Below are 17,234 nucleotides of genomic sequence, written 5' to 3'. Positions count from 1 at the left end.
AGAGAGGCCTGTTTGGAGGCTGCTTACACCGACCAAAAATGGCGAGGTCGAGGCAAAAGCATAGAAGAAGGGAGGGAGACGTTTCAGAGGTTGACTGTGCTAGCCAGCATGGTGGGATGTGGGTAGGAATGAAGGGTGAATGCTGGCTGCCTGGATCTAGAGTGGATGCTCAGCGAATTGCTTTGTTGGGGACATGGTGGGGTGGACGGGGCCACAGGGTGGGAGATGAGTTCGGTTTTTCCTTTAGAGCTTGGCCAGTGGCCATTTCACATGATCGTCTTGGTCACTTCATCCTCTCTATTGCCTGCAATGAGAATCGATCTGGCGTATAATTAAGAGTGTGAGTGCAGGATCCATATGGACCCAGATCAGGTCTCAGCTCCACCACTTCTACAAGGGAAAGTGCAGACTACTCAGCCCCCTCCTTCTCTAAATGGGAATAAAAACAACCCAGCAACAATAGCTTCCTCAGAGGGTCGTCAGGAGGTTAAATGAGATAGTGCACGTAACCTTTTCGGGACAGGGTAAGCACTCTGCGAACACTGGGTACTATTGTTATCGGCAAAGGCAAACCTGACTTCAGGGGCTGTTTGGCCCTGGTGGGCTCCAGCTCTCCTGTAAGTGCCCCCTGTGTACACACACACACGCACACGCGCACGCACACACACACACAGCAGGAGAGGTACGGGGCTGCCCTCCTGCTCCTAATCCTGGAAAGCAGGCCAGGCCCTTTCCTCTGGCCTCACTCCTGTTGGACCATTCATGATGCAAAGCTTTTCTGAGCCCCAGCAGGCCAAGGGCCCAGCTGGTGGAGGGGTGTGAGTGGAGGGCTCTGAGTGACACCCTGGGGAAGGGTGACCAATGAGCCATAGACCAGCGTAAGTTTTTGAGTGACATGAGGAAAAACACTCCATGTCTGTCATACGGTATGGAACAAGCCCAGACTGTGGACCTAGAAGGCAAGTGTTAAAGTTCCAGCTGACACACTCTTGAAACCCCAGCTGTGTGACCTCAGGAAAATCACTCAGCCTCTGAGCCCTGGCCTATCCTCTCTGGGAAATAGGAGCATTGCTTTCTGCCCTCACAGATTGCCATTGTGCCCAGGCGGAACTGGAGCTGGGGATTCCCCGAATAGACCTAAGCGGCTGGCCTGCAGGGCCTGCTGGGTCCACCCCTGCTCCTGTACTGTGGCCTCTCTGCCCCTCTCTGGCCAAACCCTGGGGCAGAGGGGCCTTGGGGGCTCGGCTTCCTCAGCGCCGCTTCCCCAGCAGTGAAGCAGATAGGAGGGTGAGGCAGAGGCAACAGCTTCCAGGGCTGCCCTGACGGGATGTCAATGTCTGCCTGTCAGCTCCAGTCCTCAGAGCGGAGTCCCACGTGGACATGTCCAGTCTCTGGTATTTCATATTTGAGATCTCAATTACGCTGCCTGGCTCTGGGTTTGAGAGATTGGCAACAGCCTGTGGAGCCCTCTCATTCTCAAGTAGTAGAGGACAGGGGGATGGGGACTCTGGGGTAGGGGGGGACAGGGAAGGTTGCAGGGAGGGATGTGGACCACCAGGTCTCAGTGAGTATTTCTGCAGGAGTCTTTTTGGAGACGCAGGCATCATCCCTGGAGACAGCAGAAAGCAAGATATTGCTACAAGGGCCTTAGATATCAGGGTTTGCTTCCAGGTTTCCTCAAGGTCTGGGAGTAGGGGGTGGTGGGCAGAGATTGCTGCCCCACCATACCTTCCCCCAAAGACAGAGGAACCAGCCAAGCCCCTGCCCCCCCCCCCCCACCGCCCAGGGGAGCTCTTTCCCCAGATCTATTTGGATGAGCCTGGCCAGCTATGACCCAGGGATAGTTCATTCCTTCTGGGTTGCAGAATTTCTCTCCAGTCTTCAAAATTGCACTGTCCCCTCTGCCTCCTAGCAACCTGCAACCCTCCTGCCACCACTTCTCCCCTGCTTAGGCTAAGCCCCTGCCCATCTTCCCTCTCTTTAGTCTACAGCAGCAAGTGTTCTCCCTTCTAAATTACTAGAAAGCCCTGTGGAGACCATGAGCATGCTGGCTCCTAAGGGCAGGACCTGTCTCTGACCCAGCATGGTGCCTGGCCCAGAAAAGGGGCTCAGTCTCACAGGACACAACAAGGGGTAGATGGAGCCTTGGGGAGGGCTGGAGGGGGGCCAGGGACCACCTGACTCCAACCCCCACTTCCCAAGAGACTGAGAGAGTATCTGCATCAGACATTGAGGGAGGGAGGGTGTCCCTTTATTTAATTTCTGCGTCTTCATGCCTTTAACCTCTGTCTCTCCCTCTCTGCCTCTCTGTCTCTCCCTCTGCCTTTCCCTGTGACTCCTGTCTCTCGTCTCCACTGAGTCTGTCCCCCTTCTTTTCTTCACCTCTAAATGCCTCCCCCTCTGTACTTTAATTATCTCCTTTCTTTCTCCTTCTCTTTATCTTCATACTCACTGTCTTTTTGTTTCCACATCCATGGTGTCCTTTTTCCTCACATGATCTCTCCCTATAATGTATCTTTCTCTGTGTTTATTCTGTCTATACCTCTCTCGGCCTCTGGCACCCTGAATCTTTCTGTCTCGCTTTGCTTTTCACCCTAATCTGCTTCTGCCCTCTTACCTTCGTCCCTCTCTTCCCACCTCTGCCACCATGCCCTATGCCCTATTCCTGCAACCTGTCTGCGCCTTCTTCTTCCCCATCTCTTTTGTGTCTCTTTACCTCTCTTTTGCTCTGCCCCGTCTTTCTCTGTGTCCCTGTATCTGCCTGTCTCTCTCTCTCCAACCCTCTGCCTCTTCTTACCGTCTCTCTCTCTTTCTCTTTCTGCCTCTCTGTCTCCCCATCACCCTTCCTATCCCACCCTTCCACCCCTCGCCCTCTGTGTCTATGCCCCCACCCAGGATGATCCCAGCCTCCAACAAGACCTTCGTGGTCAACAACCTGGTGTCCGGGACTGGCTATGACTTGTGCGTGCTGGCCATGTGGGACGACACGGCCACGACACTCACGGCCACCAACATCGTGGGCTGCGCCCAGTTCTTCACCAAGGCCGACTATCCACAGTGCCAATCTATGCACAGCCAGATCCTGGGTGGCACCATGATCCTGGTCGTCGGGGGCATCATCGTGGCTACACTGCTGGTCTTCATCGTCATCCTCATGGTGCGCTACAAGGTCTGCAACCATGAAGCCCCCAGCAAGATGGCAGCCGCTGCTGTCAGCAACGTGTACTCACAGACAAATGGGGCCCAGCCACCTCCCACGGGCAGCGCTCCCAGTGGGGCCCCCCCACAGGGGCCGCCCAAAGTGGTGGTGCGGAATGAGCTGGCTGAGTTCAGTGCCAGCCTGGCCCGGGGCAGTGACTCCTCTTCCTCCAGCTCCCTGGGCAGCGGGGACCCAGCGGGGCTAGGACGGGGCCCCTGGAGGCTCCCACCCCCTGCCACCCGCCCTAAACCCAATATTGACCGCCTGATGGGGGCCTTTGCCTCCCTGGACCTCAAGAGTCAGAGAAAGGAGGAACTGCTGGACTCCAGGACTCCAGCCGGGAATGGGTCCGGGACATCGGCCAGGGGCCACCACTCGGACCGAGAGCCACTGCTGGGGCCACCTGCAGCCCGGGCCAAGAGTCTGCTCCCCTTGCCCCTGGAGGGCAAGACCAAACGCAGTCACTCCTTTGACATGGGGGACTTTGCAGCTGCAGCAGCGGGAGGGGTCGCCCCTGATGGTTACAGCCCCCCTCGGAGAGTCTCAAACATCTGGACAAAGCGCAGCCTCTCTGTCAATGGCATGCTCTTGCCTTTTGAGGGGAGTGACCTGGTGGGGGCCCGCGGGACTTTTGGCAGCTCTGAGTGGGTAATGGAGAGCACCGTGTAGGCCTGGGGGGTGGGGGGGCGGGGGACGCTCTCTCTCCCACTCTTGCAGGATGGAAGGGGAAAGAATCTTTACTGGCAAGTCTTTGTGGAGTTTCTATGGTGATGTTTACATCCAGGGACAGCTTTGCCTCCCTGTCAACGGCCTCTTCCCCACCCCACCACCCATATCACCCTCCCTGGCCCGTCCCCCACCACCCAGTTGGGGTGTGCTCAGGGAAAGTGGACTCACTCAAATGCCGGACTAAGCCCTGAGTGTTTGGAAAGGCAAAACACCGGCCTTTCTAATCACAAAACTAGCAGATAAGCAAGTGGCTTCAGATTGCTGATGGTTCCAGTGTTGTTTTATTTCATAATTATTTTTTTTTCCATTTCCCAGACTCCTCTTCTTCATTCATGTTGCTAATCGAGAGTTTACAGAGGAAAGTGCACTCCCAGCAGCCCTGGGTCCGGGTGATCGTTGCCAGTTGATGGGAGAAGGGAATGGTTCTAGTCGTACACTACTTTGGGAAGACCCCTGCCCAGACCTCTTGTGATTCCCAGCCACCCGCATACCTGATACCTGACCCAGTTTCCTTTGCTTCTCAAACATACCTACACCTCATCACATCAGCTTAAACCAAAAGGATAATGTCCAAGACTTCCTGAGTGAGGGAGGAGGAAGCACTTGGAGAGGTTACAGGGGATAAGGGATCTTAACTTCAGGAGTTACTTTTGGAGTTTTGCCTCTTTTTCTGTGAAGCTGGGACAAAATGTCTCCATGGGCATGTGATGGGCCAGGGAAAGCCATGTGGGGTGACAGAAGGGGCTCTGGACTTTGAGCCAAAACTCTAAGGTTGGGTTCCAGAGCCACAACTCAATAACCAACTGACTAACTTGGGCAAGACCCTTTTCTTTCTTTGGACCTCTGTTTCTTAATTTGCAAAATACTGAAGTTGTACTAGAAGGTCTACAATTCTAAAGAACTAATTAACTCTTCATGATTCTAAATATTACGGTTTTCAGCTCGGTGATACCAGTAGCACAAGTTGGTAGAGCTTTCCCTAGTCTTCTTACTGGACCCAACCCGAACCGTTGCTGTTGAGTTGATTCCAACTCATAGTGACCCTGTAGGACAGAGTAGAACTGCCCCATAGGGTTTCTGAGGCTGTAATCTTTTATGGAAGCAGCTCTCCCGTGGAGCAGCTGGTGGGCTCAGACCACTGACGTTTTGGTTAGCAGCGAGTGCTTAAACCACTGCATCAGCAGGGCTCCTTTCTTACTGGACACAGAGAATCCTAGAGGCTTTGGAGGAAGAACGCTGAATTGTTTTATAATCTTAGAATTTTGAAGCTTGGGGAGGCTTTTTCAATTATCTCATCCTTAATTCTCCCTCCTCGCCCCCTTATTTAAAGAGAGCATAAGGGACTTGTCCAGCATCACGCAGTGAGTTAGTCATAAAGTCAAGATAGTAGCCAAGGCCACTTACTTCCTAAGGTGATGTTTGGGATCCATTTCCATTTTCACCATCGTTAGGGCAGGTCTGTGTTTTCCTGAAAAGGCTGCCTCAGGGTGGGACATAGGAATGTCTTTTCTTGTTTCCCTGAAGGTGGATCTCTATGCATGGAAATAACAGGATGGGAATTGGGGAGTAGGTGAGCTCCTTTCCATCTGAGGATTAACCCCCACATTCTCATACAGTGGCCAGAGCAGGGTGGCAAAAGAGATTTGGCCAGAAGCTGGGGAGAAACTTCTTTAGAGGAATCTGATCAACTTTGCCTCTGCATCTCTGTCTCTCCCAGTCTGTCTGCTTTCTTCTCAGTATCTCCTTATTGCCAAATGTGCTTCCTCTTCCTCGGGCTCCCCAACTTATTCTTTCTGAACCCTCCTCCACAGAGCTCCATAGAGCTCTACCTCTCTCTTGTTCTCCCTCCCTCTTCCACTTGGCAACCACACAGTGGGTAACAAAGAACACAGGTGAGTCCATTTCAGGCTTAAGCGCCCTGGTAGGCTCAGACTTAGAGCAGACCCACTGCCTCCAGCCCCCTAGGAAAGTGAGGGTCGTCGGAGCGGTCTATGCAGGATTGCCTTCTAGCTCTAGCTCAGGAGCCTCCAAATCCAATGCCTTCATCTTCCTCACCCCTCTACCCGTTGCCTCCCCTCCCTGCTTCTTTTTCTCTCTCCTTGCCTTTCTTCCAGTACCTTGTCTTCATTTTTCTTCTCCTTCCTCTGATTCTCTCCACTGCCCCTTCCCTTTCAGGTCCTGACAAGGTCTTTAGTAGACTAGGCCAGTCTCTGCCTGAGACCATAAGTGAATTTTCCAGGCCACCCCAATGCCAGAACACGTCCTTTTCCCTGTCATGGCAGCAACCGCAGTACTGGGTGACTTGAAAGGAAATCTCTCTCACCTTCCCTCTTTTCCCTTCTTCCTTTCTTCTCTTCTGTTTTCTCTTTCTGCACCTTTCCCATTTAGCCCTTCTAAATACAGCCACTGAGGAAGCAGCTCCAAATACCCTTGCTTTTTTCCCCGTTGGGTTCATACACCCCAAAGGGAAAGTGGTGAACAGTGGAAGGGGAAGAACCAGCTCACTGTCTGTTCTCCCCAGTGGCTCCAAGTGCTGTCATGACATGGATATGTAATTGCTCTTGTGTTTGCTGTGTTTCTGACTTTGAGTTTTGGAAAACAACATCCTGTGGTCAGAATATAAATGCCTATCTCCTCCTTTGCTAAAGAAAAAAAAAAGTGCAGTAAAATGTACAGTTTAAAAAACAACAGCCAACCACACTTCTTGGGAGGGAGGAAAAAAAAAAAACATTCTCGTGTCTGTGAATGTCAGCTGTTCATTTCTCTGGCAACTGAGGTTTTCTAAAGATGGCTTTGAAGTGGCATTTTCTCTTGTACCTGTGTTTGTCACTGGTGGGAGCCTGCTTTCTCCCTAGTGCACGGTGAGGTGAAGAAGGCTTTTGGAATAAGAGAGGAAGGGCTTGTCCTCCTGGAGTAGACATGGGAGAGGAATCTGTAGTGAAGCGCCAGGACGAGAAGAGAGTATTCCATCCCTATCTGCCCTGAATGTCCCACCTGGCATCTCGATTCTCTCATCACCATCCCACCTACTTTTTCCTGGACTGTGGCCGTCACCACACCTGGCCACTAGAGGTACACGGGTATCTGCCACCCATTTTGGTTGAGCCCTGGTTGGCATTTTTCAAAAGGGCCTTTTTCTGGGGAACCATGGGAGAACAAACCAAAATGCAAACCCAAAGTACAGAAAGAAATAAGCTTCGGGAACACAACTTCTCAGCCCCATCACTATGTAAAGTCTAGATCAGTGCTGGCCAATAAAAATAAAATGAGAATTTCACTGTCACTTTAAATTTTCTAGTGGCCACATTAGAAACAAGCATGAGGAATCAGGTGAAATTAATTTTAACAATATATTTGATTTAACTCAGTATATCCAAAATTTTATTGTTTCAACATGTAATCATTATAAAAATTATTAATAAGAAATTTTGCTCTTTTTGGTACAAATCTGGTATATATTTTACACTGACAGTGTATTTCAATTCAGACTGTTGTTGTTAGGTATTGTGTTTGAGTTATTTTTGACTCATAGCAACCCCATGTGACGGAATAGAACTGCCCCATAAGGCTTTCTAGGCTATAATCTTTATGAAGAAGATCTCCAGGTCTCTTCTCCTGAGGAGCCACTAAGTAGATCTGAGCCTTTCGGCTAGCAGCTGAGCGCTTACCTGTTGCACCACCAAGGCTCCTTTAAAGTGCTTGAGAGCCACATGTGGCTAGAACTGGCCACCATATGTGACAGCGTGGCTCTAGACATACAATTGCCTTGCAAGCACAGGTTTTGGAAGACAATGGAAACTAACAGTTATCGAGCATCTTACGGTTTCCAGATATTGTGCTTGGTGCTTCACGTGCAGTTCTCACTGCATCTGACTGCAGCCTCTTAAGTTAGATATTACTATGCCTATTTTACTAATGAAGGGACTGGGGCTCAGAAGGGATAAGTAACTTGCCCAAGGTCACATAGTAAGTCTGGCTGCAAAACTTTATCTCTTCATCACACTGCCTCCCCTATCCTTTCTTCCTCCCTTCAGCCCATTATATTACTGGGTTTCACACTGAAGTATTCAAATGTATAGGCTATTTTGGAAGCCCTTGGTTTGGCCTCAATATCTGGTAGAATCTTTGTGGTATTGACTCCAGGTAAGCGCCTCTTGATTAAGTAGTTTCTTCTGACCTCAAACTGGCCTTTCTGGTCCTTCTTGACTTGTAACACATTCCCTCTCCTGGCCTGGAAGAGTCCCGCAGGCTTCAGTCTTTCCTGCACGGCCTGCCCTATTGCTACCCCTTTCCCCTACCTGGTGACCTCTAGGAGGCCCCTTGGTTAAGGAGCCTTCCACCTCCAGCCTCCTCTGGGCCCAGTCTTTCTCCTGACCCCTCTGCCTGGAGAGCCTGCACCTTCTCCTTAGGAGTCTCTGCCTCATACCAGTTTTCCCCAATGACCCAACCCACTTCCCACCTCTTCTTTTTCCAAAACTCCTGTCCTCATCAGAAGGGGAACTGGCCCACCCCATGTCCTCTTTCCTGATAGAGCGAAACCTCCAGCTCTCTGATCTTTTGCAGGGGAAGGATGGCCGATATGCTCTGAGCCCAACTGACGCTTAGGCTTTCTGGTGAATACTTTAACCTCCTTCCCTCCCGTTCTTAATAATGACGCGTCCCTCAGGTTCTCCTCAAAGGAGGTGTTTCTCATTTTTCTATTATTACAGTGTCGAAACTGCAAAAGATCTTAGACACACTTTTTTTTTTTTTTAAAGGGATATAATTTCCCGCCAGGTAAGAGAAAGGTCACTGTCTCAGATTTTCCCCTTCCAGAATGAAAAATAACTTTTTTTCCCAAAGTCTGTGGCTATTGATTTTTAATAAGTACGGTCTGAGTACTTCTGTGTCTTCACTTCTCAGCATTTCCGTGGTGAAGGTCTTGGGGCTTCAGCAAGATGAGTGGGGCTGCTTCTGTTCCTGCAGGCATTGGGGTTTCTGTAAATGGCTGCTGGAAAAATAGACACACTTTTTCAAAAGAAAAGACTATTGGTAGGCAGCAGTCAAAACCTGAGCAGGCGGTTTTAAATATCACACCTAGATTACAAAGCCCAGCCACTCCGTGTCAACCAGTTGGCAGCAGGAGGAGTTTGTTGTGACAAGAAGGCTTCTCATGGGTAAATACCTGAGGTTTCTACCTTTACGTAATAGAATTAGACTCACCCAGGTTGCTCTTCCAACATCTATAAAGAACGCTACCCCTTTCAGAGTAGAAAAAAATATCTGTTTGTGCTTTCAGCCTTTAAACCAAGCATCTCAGTTTCTCATCTGCCATAATCTCAATTAAGGTTCCCTATTTTTTTTTTTTACCTGGCAGCCAGTCAGTGTTTACCTCAAGGCTCCCTTGTTTCCCTTCCCAGCAGCCTCTGTTGTTGTTGTTGTTAGTTGTCGTCAAGTCAGTTCTGCCTCATGGTGACCCCATGTGTTGCAGAGTAGAACTGTGCTCCATAGTAGCCTTTCAGAAGCAAATTGCCAGACCTATTTTCCAAGGCACCTTGAGTGGATTCAAACCGCCAACCTTTCGGCCAGTAGTCAAGCACTTAACCATGTGCCCACCAAGAGACTCTCCCCTGCCCCCCCGCTGTCGTCGAGTCGATTCCTACTCACAGTGACCCTATGGGTAAAGGGAAATTGGCAGGCTTCCCCACAGACCAAAGAAGGGAGCTGGCCTTAACCTCCAAAGCCATTCCATGCCCCACATCATAGCCATCCAGGACCCTCTGACAGATCCACTATTCTTGCCCCATGTCCTCATTTTGAACAACGTTTAGCATCTTTCTACTATTCACAGACTCTGGAAAAATGGACCCAGTTTGTGATCTCTTCCCTGGTCATTTTCCTTTGCTTGTTGGTATATTTGATCTCATCCCTTTAGCCAACAGCCAAATAGATTCCACAGTTACCCACTTGGTTCCCTAATGATGAGGGAAATAAGCTGGAATTTCACCAACCCCCATGGGATCCCCAAACCCATCTGGTCTACGATCAGTCAGCCCACTGACCAGCCTCCCAAATCCCCAGGGCCCTGTGTCTAGCCTGCCCATCCGGCTAGGTGATGATGGACACACCCCCTCTTCTTTGCCATCTGCTCTGTAACATGAGTTCATTGGTGCTCCCTGGCACACGCAGCAGTAGCTCTAGCATTTATATACTTTGCAAGGGTAAATTTTCTTTCTCTTGAGTCCCCATGTTATACTCTATGTGATTGCAAAGATGTCTCCTGTTCCCCGAACCATGGTTACCTCTGTTACCAGAACTCCTGACACTGTTCCCAGTTTCTCAGGAAGTAAAATCCCAGAACCCCACACCTCTTCTCTTCATCACTGGCTCTACACATCTTGGGAACAGGCAGGTATCTTGCTCACTAGTTAAGAAGGACTATACAAAGAAGAGATTGAAGTTCTCAATTAAACCCATCAATCCTAATATTTCCCACCTGGGCTCCCTGTCACCTCCCCCCCACCTTTCATTCCTTAAGGACATAATTCTGCCTGTCCACCAAGGATGGGCTGCTTGCCTTCCCTACCCAGACAAAGTTATGGGGAATTTCTTATCCCTTCCTTAGGCTGATGCAAGATTGGCATTTTTCAAGTGGATATTGAACTACAGAATTAAATTGATAATCAGAGCTGACATTTATTGAGAGTTTCCTACATGCCATGTTCTAAGAGCCTTATACAGATTATCTCAATTTATCATCAACAATAGGATGAAGTAGGTATTATTATGATCATCCCCACTGGGGAAGCTAAGGGAGAAAGGGATTAAGTAACTTGCCCAAGGTCACACAGCTGGTAAGCACCAAAGTTGGGTTAACACTCAATAAATTGATTTTCTCTGAAGTTACCTATGGAGCTGCAGAGACCATTAGAAATGCAGTTTTCTGGGTTTCATGTCAAAGGCCTGAACTCTGACATGTGAGCCCTGAATTTGAGAAGACTGAGCCCGGCAGAAAAGTGGGAGAGGTGGAGAAATCAGAGCTGCGCTTATACAGTGCCCAGCGTCGGGAGAAATAAAAATAAAAGTGGAGGATGCTGTATTCCTTTGAGGGCCTTACACATTTCCCTGAGGCCTGAGGACATAAGCTGGTTTCTAAGTCTCTGGTTTTACACAAAAGGGTGTGTTTTCACTCGTTTCAAGACAACTATGGCTCTGAGGAGCCCCACTGTCCAGAAAGAGATGGACAGATTGATCAAGCAGGGGCCACACAGCCCAAGAAGGCACCTCTGGCTGGAAGAATCCACTGGATTGTAAATTCCAAAGGGGTCTTGACTCATGTTACAGAAGCAGAAATTAAGATCTATAATGGGAAAGTGATGGGCTTTGGGTCAGACAGGGGCCCAGTGAGAACTGGAACCCTGTGCCCAGACAAGCAGGACCTGAAGGAAACAACTCTAACTGACCAAGGAGCTTTTGAAGCATGGGGTGGGGAGATGAAGCAGGCCTGGAAGAGGGGTGGCTGCAGAGAACTGGAGGGTCCTGAGTAAACCAAGACAGGTACATTACTTCCAGAGTGAGTGCTGTTCAGGGGAAGGAGCTGGATTGAGAACCTGCTTCTTGGCCTGGGTTTACTTCTCAGTATCAATGGTAAGCATTGACTTCAATAAGCATGCCTATGAAGTAGTAAGTAGTTCTATTAGATCACACATCAGATTGGAAAAGGCAGAGCGATAAAGTGATTATTATCAATGATACGCATCATTATTATAAATTATGACACATTAATGATAGCATCAGGTATTTCAGGCTCATAGAATCTCAGAGCTGGCAAGAGATCTCAGAGGTCATCCACTCCAGCCTCCCTCAATGAGTGTTAGAATTCTCTGCTCGATATCCATGAAGACTCTAATTAATCTTATCACAAGGAGGATTGTGCATGATGAGTTTCAGATTCACCCAAGGCAGGAAGTGACTCCCTATACTCCAGTCAGACCAGGGCTTAATGGTTATGGCTTCATATTCCTGGTGGACCTTTGTGGACCCTTCACAGGAAATCCAGAGACCAGAAGGAAACCAGCGAGAGCCTAGATTTGCACAGAAGGTTGAGAGTGCTAGAGGCTCCCCACTTGAGACAGGAGGTGAGCACTTGGCAAGGGGGTGGTTGGAGGGCCCCAGGCAGTCCATTGACCTACCCATCCTGCTTCTTCTAATGCCTAGCTCCCCTGTATCCCAAATACCATCCACCTGCTTGAGGTGGGGCGATCAAAATTGGGATGGTCTTTGCTTCTGAATTCTCACATTAATTCCAACATAAATGAAGAAGGAATGTTAGAGAAATTTTTCACCCATCTGTTGGAGTCTACATGGCTGAATAGGCCCCTTGGGCCCTATGGATGGAGCTGATGCTTCAGAGTTTAGAACTGGGGTGTGGCAGGACATGCTGAGAGGATGGAATGACACACACACATGAAGAGCTCGGTTTTTATGTTGAAGGTAAATAGGTAAATAGAGAAGTGGTCTGGGAGGAAGTGGGGAAGGCTTTCAACAGCAGTCAACTGAAGGGCATCACTTCTTCCTTGGTCTCCACACTTTTAAGAGTCCTGGTGAGATCCCACCTTTTGAGAATCAGGGCAACAGCTTTAAATTAGTACAGCCCTGAACTGTGAGGGAAGCAGAGGCTGGGGCTTTTCTTGGGACTTTTCTCTTGACGCCTAGGGCCTTCTATCCTCCCTGAGGTTTATGGATAATAGGGGTTTGTGCCAGGCAGGACAAAGTGATACCAAGGATACTTTCTGCCTAAACTGAAAATGAAGAGTGCTCAGGCAAGAGCACCTAATTCCGGAGGTGGTCAAATGGGGCCACCCAAATGGCAAGGACACATTGCTTCTGGAGAAGGACATTTGATATATAGAAAGTCAGCAGCAGAGTCAGAGAGATGGTACAGCATTTTACTGTTTAAAAAAAATAACTATTTTATTTTCCTTCCCCAAAACTCTGATTTACACATTACTGCTTTCCCCAGTTTACAGGTTTTTCAAATTAAAGATCAAAGTTAGTCATTTCATTTTTCCAAGTTGTTGTAGAGCTTATGAGGCAGAAGTGGGTCTCAAACATTAAATCATCTGACTCCAGAACTGGAGTTCTATTTATACCACACCCCTGACACGCAGCCATAACAGCGATGGCTGGCTACCATAGCAGGAAAGAAGTGCCACCGAGAAGCCAACCCAGAGCTAGGAAAGAAGATGTCCACACTAGGTGAAGGAGAGTCAGCCCTGGGAGAGGATGGCAAATGGTACAGATCTGGAGATCTGGAGATGGGACTGAGAAGGGCAGCTTTGCCCAGAATTCTTCATGGACACAAGGCTCTCTCAGCTCTCCAGGGCCAGTCCAGCAAGGACAGAGGTCAGAGGGTGTGGCCCATTGTAGGCTAAGCAAAAAAGAAGGGAAGAAACAGGGGCCCAATCCAGGACAAGTAGGGAAAGTAGGAGGGGCAGAAACAAAAGAGAATGATTGGGAGGACACAAACTGTCCAAGTCCAGGATATGGGTCCAGCCCACCTACCACCCACACTTGGGGTGGGGGCAGCAGAGTATTGGGGTAGGGGTCCAACTGGAGTGTTGTTATGGCCCCTACATTTTGAGGACAAGAGACAAGTAGGGCCCTCCCAAGAATCCCGGCCATTTTTAGGATTAGAGTATTTGTCCTGTCTGTTTTGAAGCTCTAGTTCCTCCTTGTGGGAAGGCAAAGACTCCCAACTCCATGAGAGAGGCACACTGGGAAATCATGAATGTGTCTACACCTGCATTTCAAGGTATAATAGAGGAAGAAAGGACTGATTTCTCCATGAATACTGGAGACTTCAGGACACAGCCCCACTCATCATGTCACAATATCACTGGTCTCTTTCTGAAGGTGATGGTTCCCAGGCTTTCAAGATTGTTCCAGGGTACACCAGTCTGCCATATCCAGTCCCCTTGGGAGCAAAGCCATTACACAAAAGGGTGGGAATTTTTCAGAAAATTTCATGGAGTCTGGATTGGCCTTGAACTCCCACCAGCCAGGGAAGGGCCAGAGTTACATTCATGAGACTCAGGACTCTTTCCCCTCTTGGTTGTGAGGCACAGTGGATAAGAAAGCTCTTAGGATTCAAAGATCCAATTAAGCAGAGAAGAGGTATCTTGTGTTATTTACCAAGCACTGGAGTAAGCGTTTCTTATATTTCATATGTATTATTCCTCATAATCATCACCATAGAGATCAGATCTTCCATTTTACAGCTGAGAAAACTGAGAGAGAGAGGCTACATAACTTCCTAAAGCTCACATGACTGGTTAGGGGAAGGGCTGGGTGATCACTCACTAACTGGAGTTGCCCCGAAGTTACCTAAGGAACAGTAGAGGACATTAGAATTTCAGTGGATTTTCTGGAAGGAATCATAACATGTGAGGTGAGCAATGAAGGTTAAAAGAGTGAGTCTAGTATAAAAAAGTAGACGGGAGAAATGCATTGAGTAAATATTTAGTGACTTCTCTGTGCCTGTCCCAGTGCCTCAGAAGGTGAGAAATAAAGCTGTTTGGCAGTTCAAATCTACGAGGTACTCCTTGGAAACTCTATGGGGTAGTTCTACCCTGTCCTATGGAGTTGCTATGAGTCAAAATCTACTCAATGGCAATGGGTTTTTTGTTCCTTAAAATTTATTCTGACAAACTCGGCATCAAATAGTTCCCAGGTCACTGTTTTGTTGTGTTTTAAATGTGGGGGTTGGCAGGGGAGGATTAACATAGCAGGCCCTGAGAAAACACCGCTGCCCAGAGTAGGAAGTTCCTCCCCAACCAAGGCAAATGTACTGCATGCCCCCTCCTTCAAGGGAGTTGAGAGTCTTTTTCCTGGTTTCAGTATCCTCATCTGTAAATTGCCATGGTAGCTCTCTCCAAGGATAACCATGTTACCGCAAATTATGGGTTCAAGCTGCCTGCGGCAAAGCCAATACTGAGACAGGAGGAGGTAAGTAGTAAGGAGGCTTTATTGAATACCAGTATTCAAGAGACAGAGGGGGTTAAATTTCTCTCAAATTCTATCTGCCCTAAAGGGTTGATAAAAAAAAAAAGGGTTGATGGGAGGGTTTTATATGGGAAAGATCAGGGTTACCTAAAGTTTTGAACACGTAGTCCACAGATGGTCTTATACATCACAAAACAACTACAAAAACTCTTTATTAAACTAAACATGTCAGGCATCTGGACTCTAATCAGTATATTTATAACAGACTGAAAAACTTTTATAAGAATCTCTCAGCTAGTGGAATTGTTTTGCCAAGTCCACTGTGGCTGAGATAGGGAGCAAGAAAGTAAGTCTTTTTGTCAGTTTACAAGCCGAAGGCCATTTCTTAAGAGAACAAAGAAAGAAAAAGAGAGGCCAAGGGCACAGGAGTGGAGATAGTTCTGTACCCCTTTGGAAGAGACCAGTGCAGCTAGTGTAATTAAAAAATGTTTAGAAATTATTTAGAGCATTATTATGGTGTTAGTCGTGTCAAGCTCTTAATCACCTATTTTGCATAGGGGGAAACATGTAAGGTATTAGGGTATTATATTTTAAGAGTGGAATAGGCTGCTCAGGTATATTTTGAACAGAGCCCGTACTATTTTCTAAAGGCTAGAGATTAATTACAATTTATACAGTTATACAAAAATAAATGAGAAAATATATTTTCTTTAATATTAAAATACTAAAGAAAATGCATTTTTGCTACTTCAATCATGTTTGTAAATTATTGAGCTGTACATATAACCCACAGGATTTGAGATAGGATTTGGCAAATCATTGACCCATGATGATTAAAGTAATGGATCAATGATGATACTGTTAAAAGCTGACAAGACATTAATGCTTATATGTGTGTTAGGCCTCTGGAGTCTCAGGGCTGGAAAGATCAGTGGTGTCCAAATAAGCTCCCCTCCTCTCATCAATAGCGCTATCAAATGGTACTACTCTGATCACAAATAATTCCATTGTTTTAATTCATAATTTCCCCAAGGAAGAGAGCACATTGAGGGTATTCTTACGTCCTGTGCTCCAGTGAGATTAGTCCGTGATTGTGGCTCCAGGTTTTGTGTTACAGACTCCACTATCCCTGTTCCTTTGAAGATCCCAGAGCCATTAAAGAAGACAACTCCCAGAATCTTCTGTCGTCACCACTGAGGTAGAAAAAACACAGAGCCAGGACTTCAGCTGGGAAGTCTCAGGGATGTCCATCGCTCTCTTGACAGATCAGCTCTAGTGACCATGGCACGAAGAGGAAGCAAGGAGAAAGGCGTCGGGGCACTGGGCAACTGCTGGGCCCCACTAAGTGTTCTGGGATGACTTTCACTACCAATTCTGAGGCTGGGAAAGCTGCCCACCACCTCCCAGGTCTGCAGCACAGGCCAGTGATAGCATACGAGTACTCTTTCATTCACTGTGATGGGAACAACTCCCTCCCTCCAGTCATCTGTTTCCTATTGAGTCTCTTACCCTCTTCCAAGGAGTGGATGGGCCAAATTACATTTATATCACGACTCTGCTCCATAGGGTTTTCAATGTCTGATTTTTTGGAAGTACATCACCAGGCTTTTCTTCTGAGGCACCTATGGGTGGACTCAAACCTCCCAACTTGCAGTTAGCAGCCAAGAGACAGCCATTTGCACCACCAAGACTCTCCAGCCAGTTGATGTCAAGTTAATTCTGAGTCATGGTGACCCTATGTGTGTCAGAGTAGAACTGTTAGGGTATAAAAATAAAATTCCAGACCCTCGGTGTGACTACCCCTTCCCACATTCTTCTGAATGATCTAACATTCTGGTGAATACATTTATTCCATTAGTTTTTGTCCTATTACAATCTAAATGCTCAGAAAAAAACTGCTGGGTGTCTGGTAAACCAGCTGTCATCAAAGTGTGGGTCGGGGGTTCCTCCCTGAGACCGTGATGAGTATTATTCAAAGGGGGAGGTGGGAGGGCATAGGGGAAGCACTTGTAACAGGCGTCCCACCCTCCTCTTATTGCCCATTTCTTTCTAGCACAAACACAACATCACCTGCTTTGGGTGGGAAGAAAAAGAGGACCTAAGTATTTCTGAGTCACCACACCAAACACAAGTCCCAACAGTAGCAAATGGCATAAAATCTTTATTAAACTTTTCCACTCTGTCCTGAAGTATGAGGGGCATTATTGGGGCCTGGATGGCTGACCAGACCCTTGAGCCCCACAGGCCTCCTTCATGGAAGGGCAGTTTTGAGGAACGAGATGATGCACAAAAAAGGGGAAATACATTTAATGTGAAGAGCCAA

At 47.9% G+C, this 17,234-nt stretch overlaps 1 protein-coding gene across 1 annotated transcript in view; it reads left to right on the top strand.

Moving 5' to 3' along the window:
• The window catches only part of LRFN2 (leucine rich repeat and fibronectin type III domain containing 2), a 52,073-nt gene extending 48,205 nt beyond the window's left edge, over positions 1-3,868 (top strand). Inside the window, exon 2 of the mRNA XM_023546050.2 lies at positions 2,896-3,868. Within this exon, the coding sequence (XP_023401818.1) occupies positions 2,896-3,868 (973 nt within the window). The remainder of the gene's footprint in view (positions 1-2,895) is intronic.
• The last annotated feature ends 13,366 nt before the right edge of the window (positions 3,869-17,234 follow it).

The sequence above is a fragment of the Loxodonta africana genome, chromosome 1, assembly GCF_030014295.1.
Source record: "Loxodonta africana isolate mLoxAfr1 chromosome 1, mLoxAfr1.hap2, whole genome shotgun sequence".
Classification (NCBI taxonomy): domain Eukaryota; kingdom Metazoa; phylum Chordata; class Mammalia; order Proboscidea; family Elephantidae; genus Loxodonta; species Loxodonta africana.
Note: the sequence above shows the minus strand (reverse complement) of the source record. Positions and strands in the feature narration are given on the sequence as shown.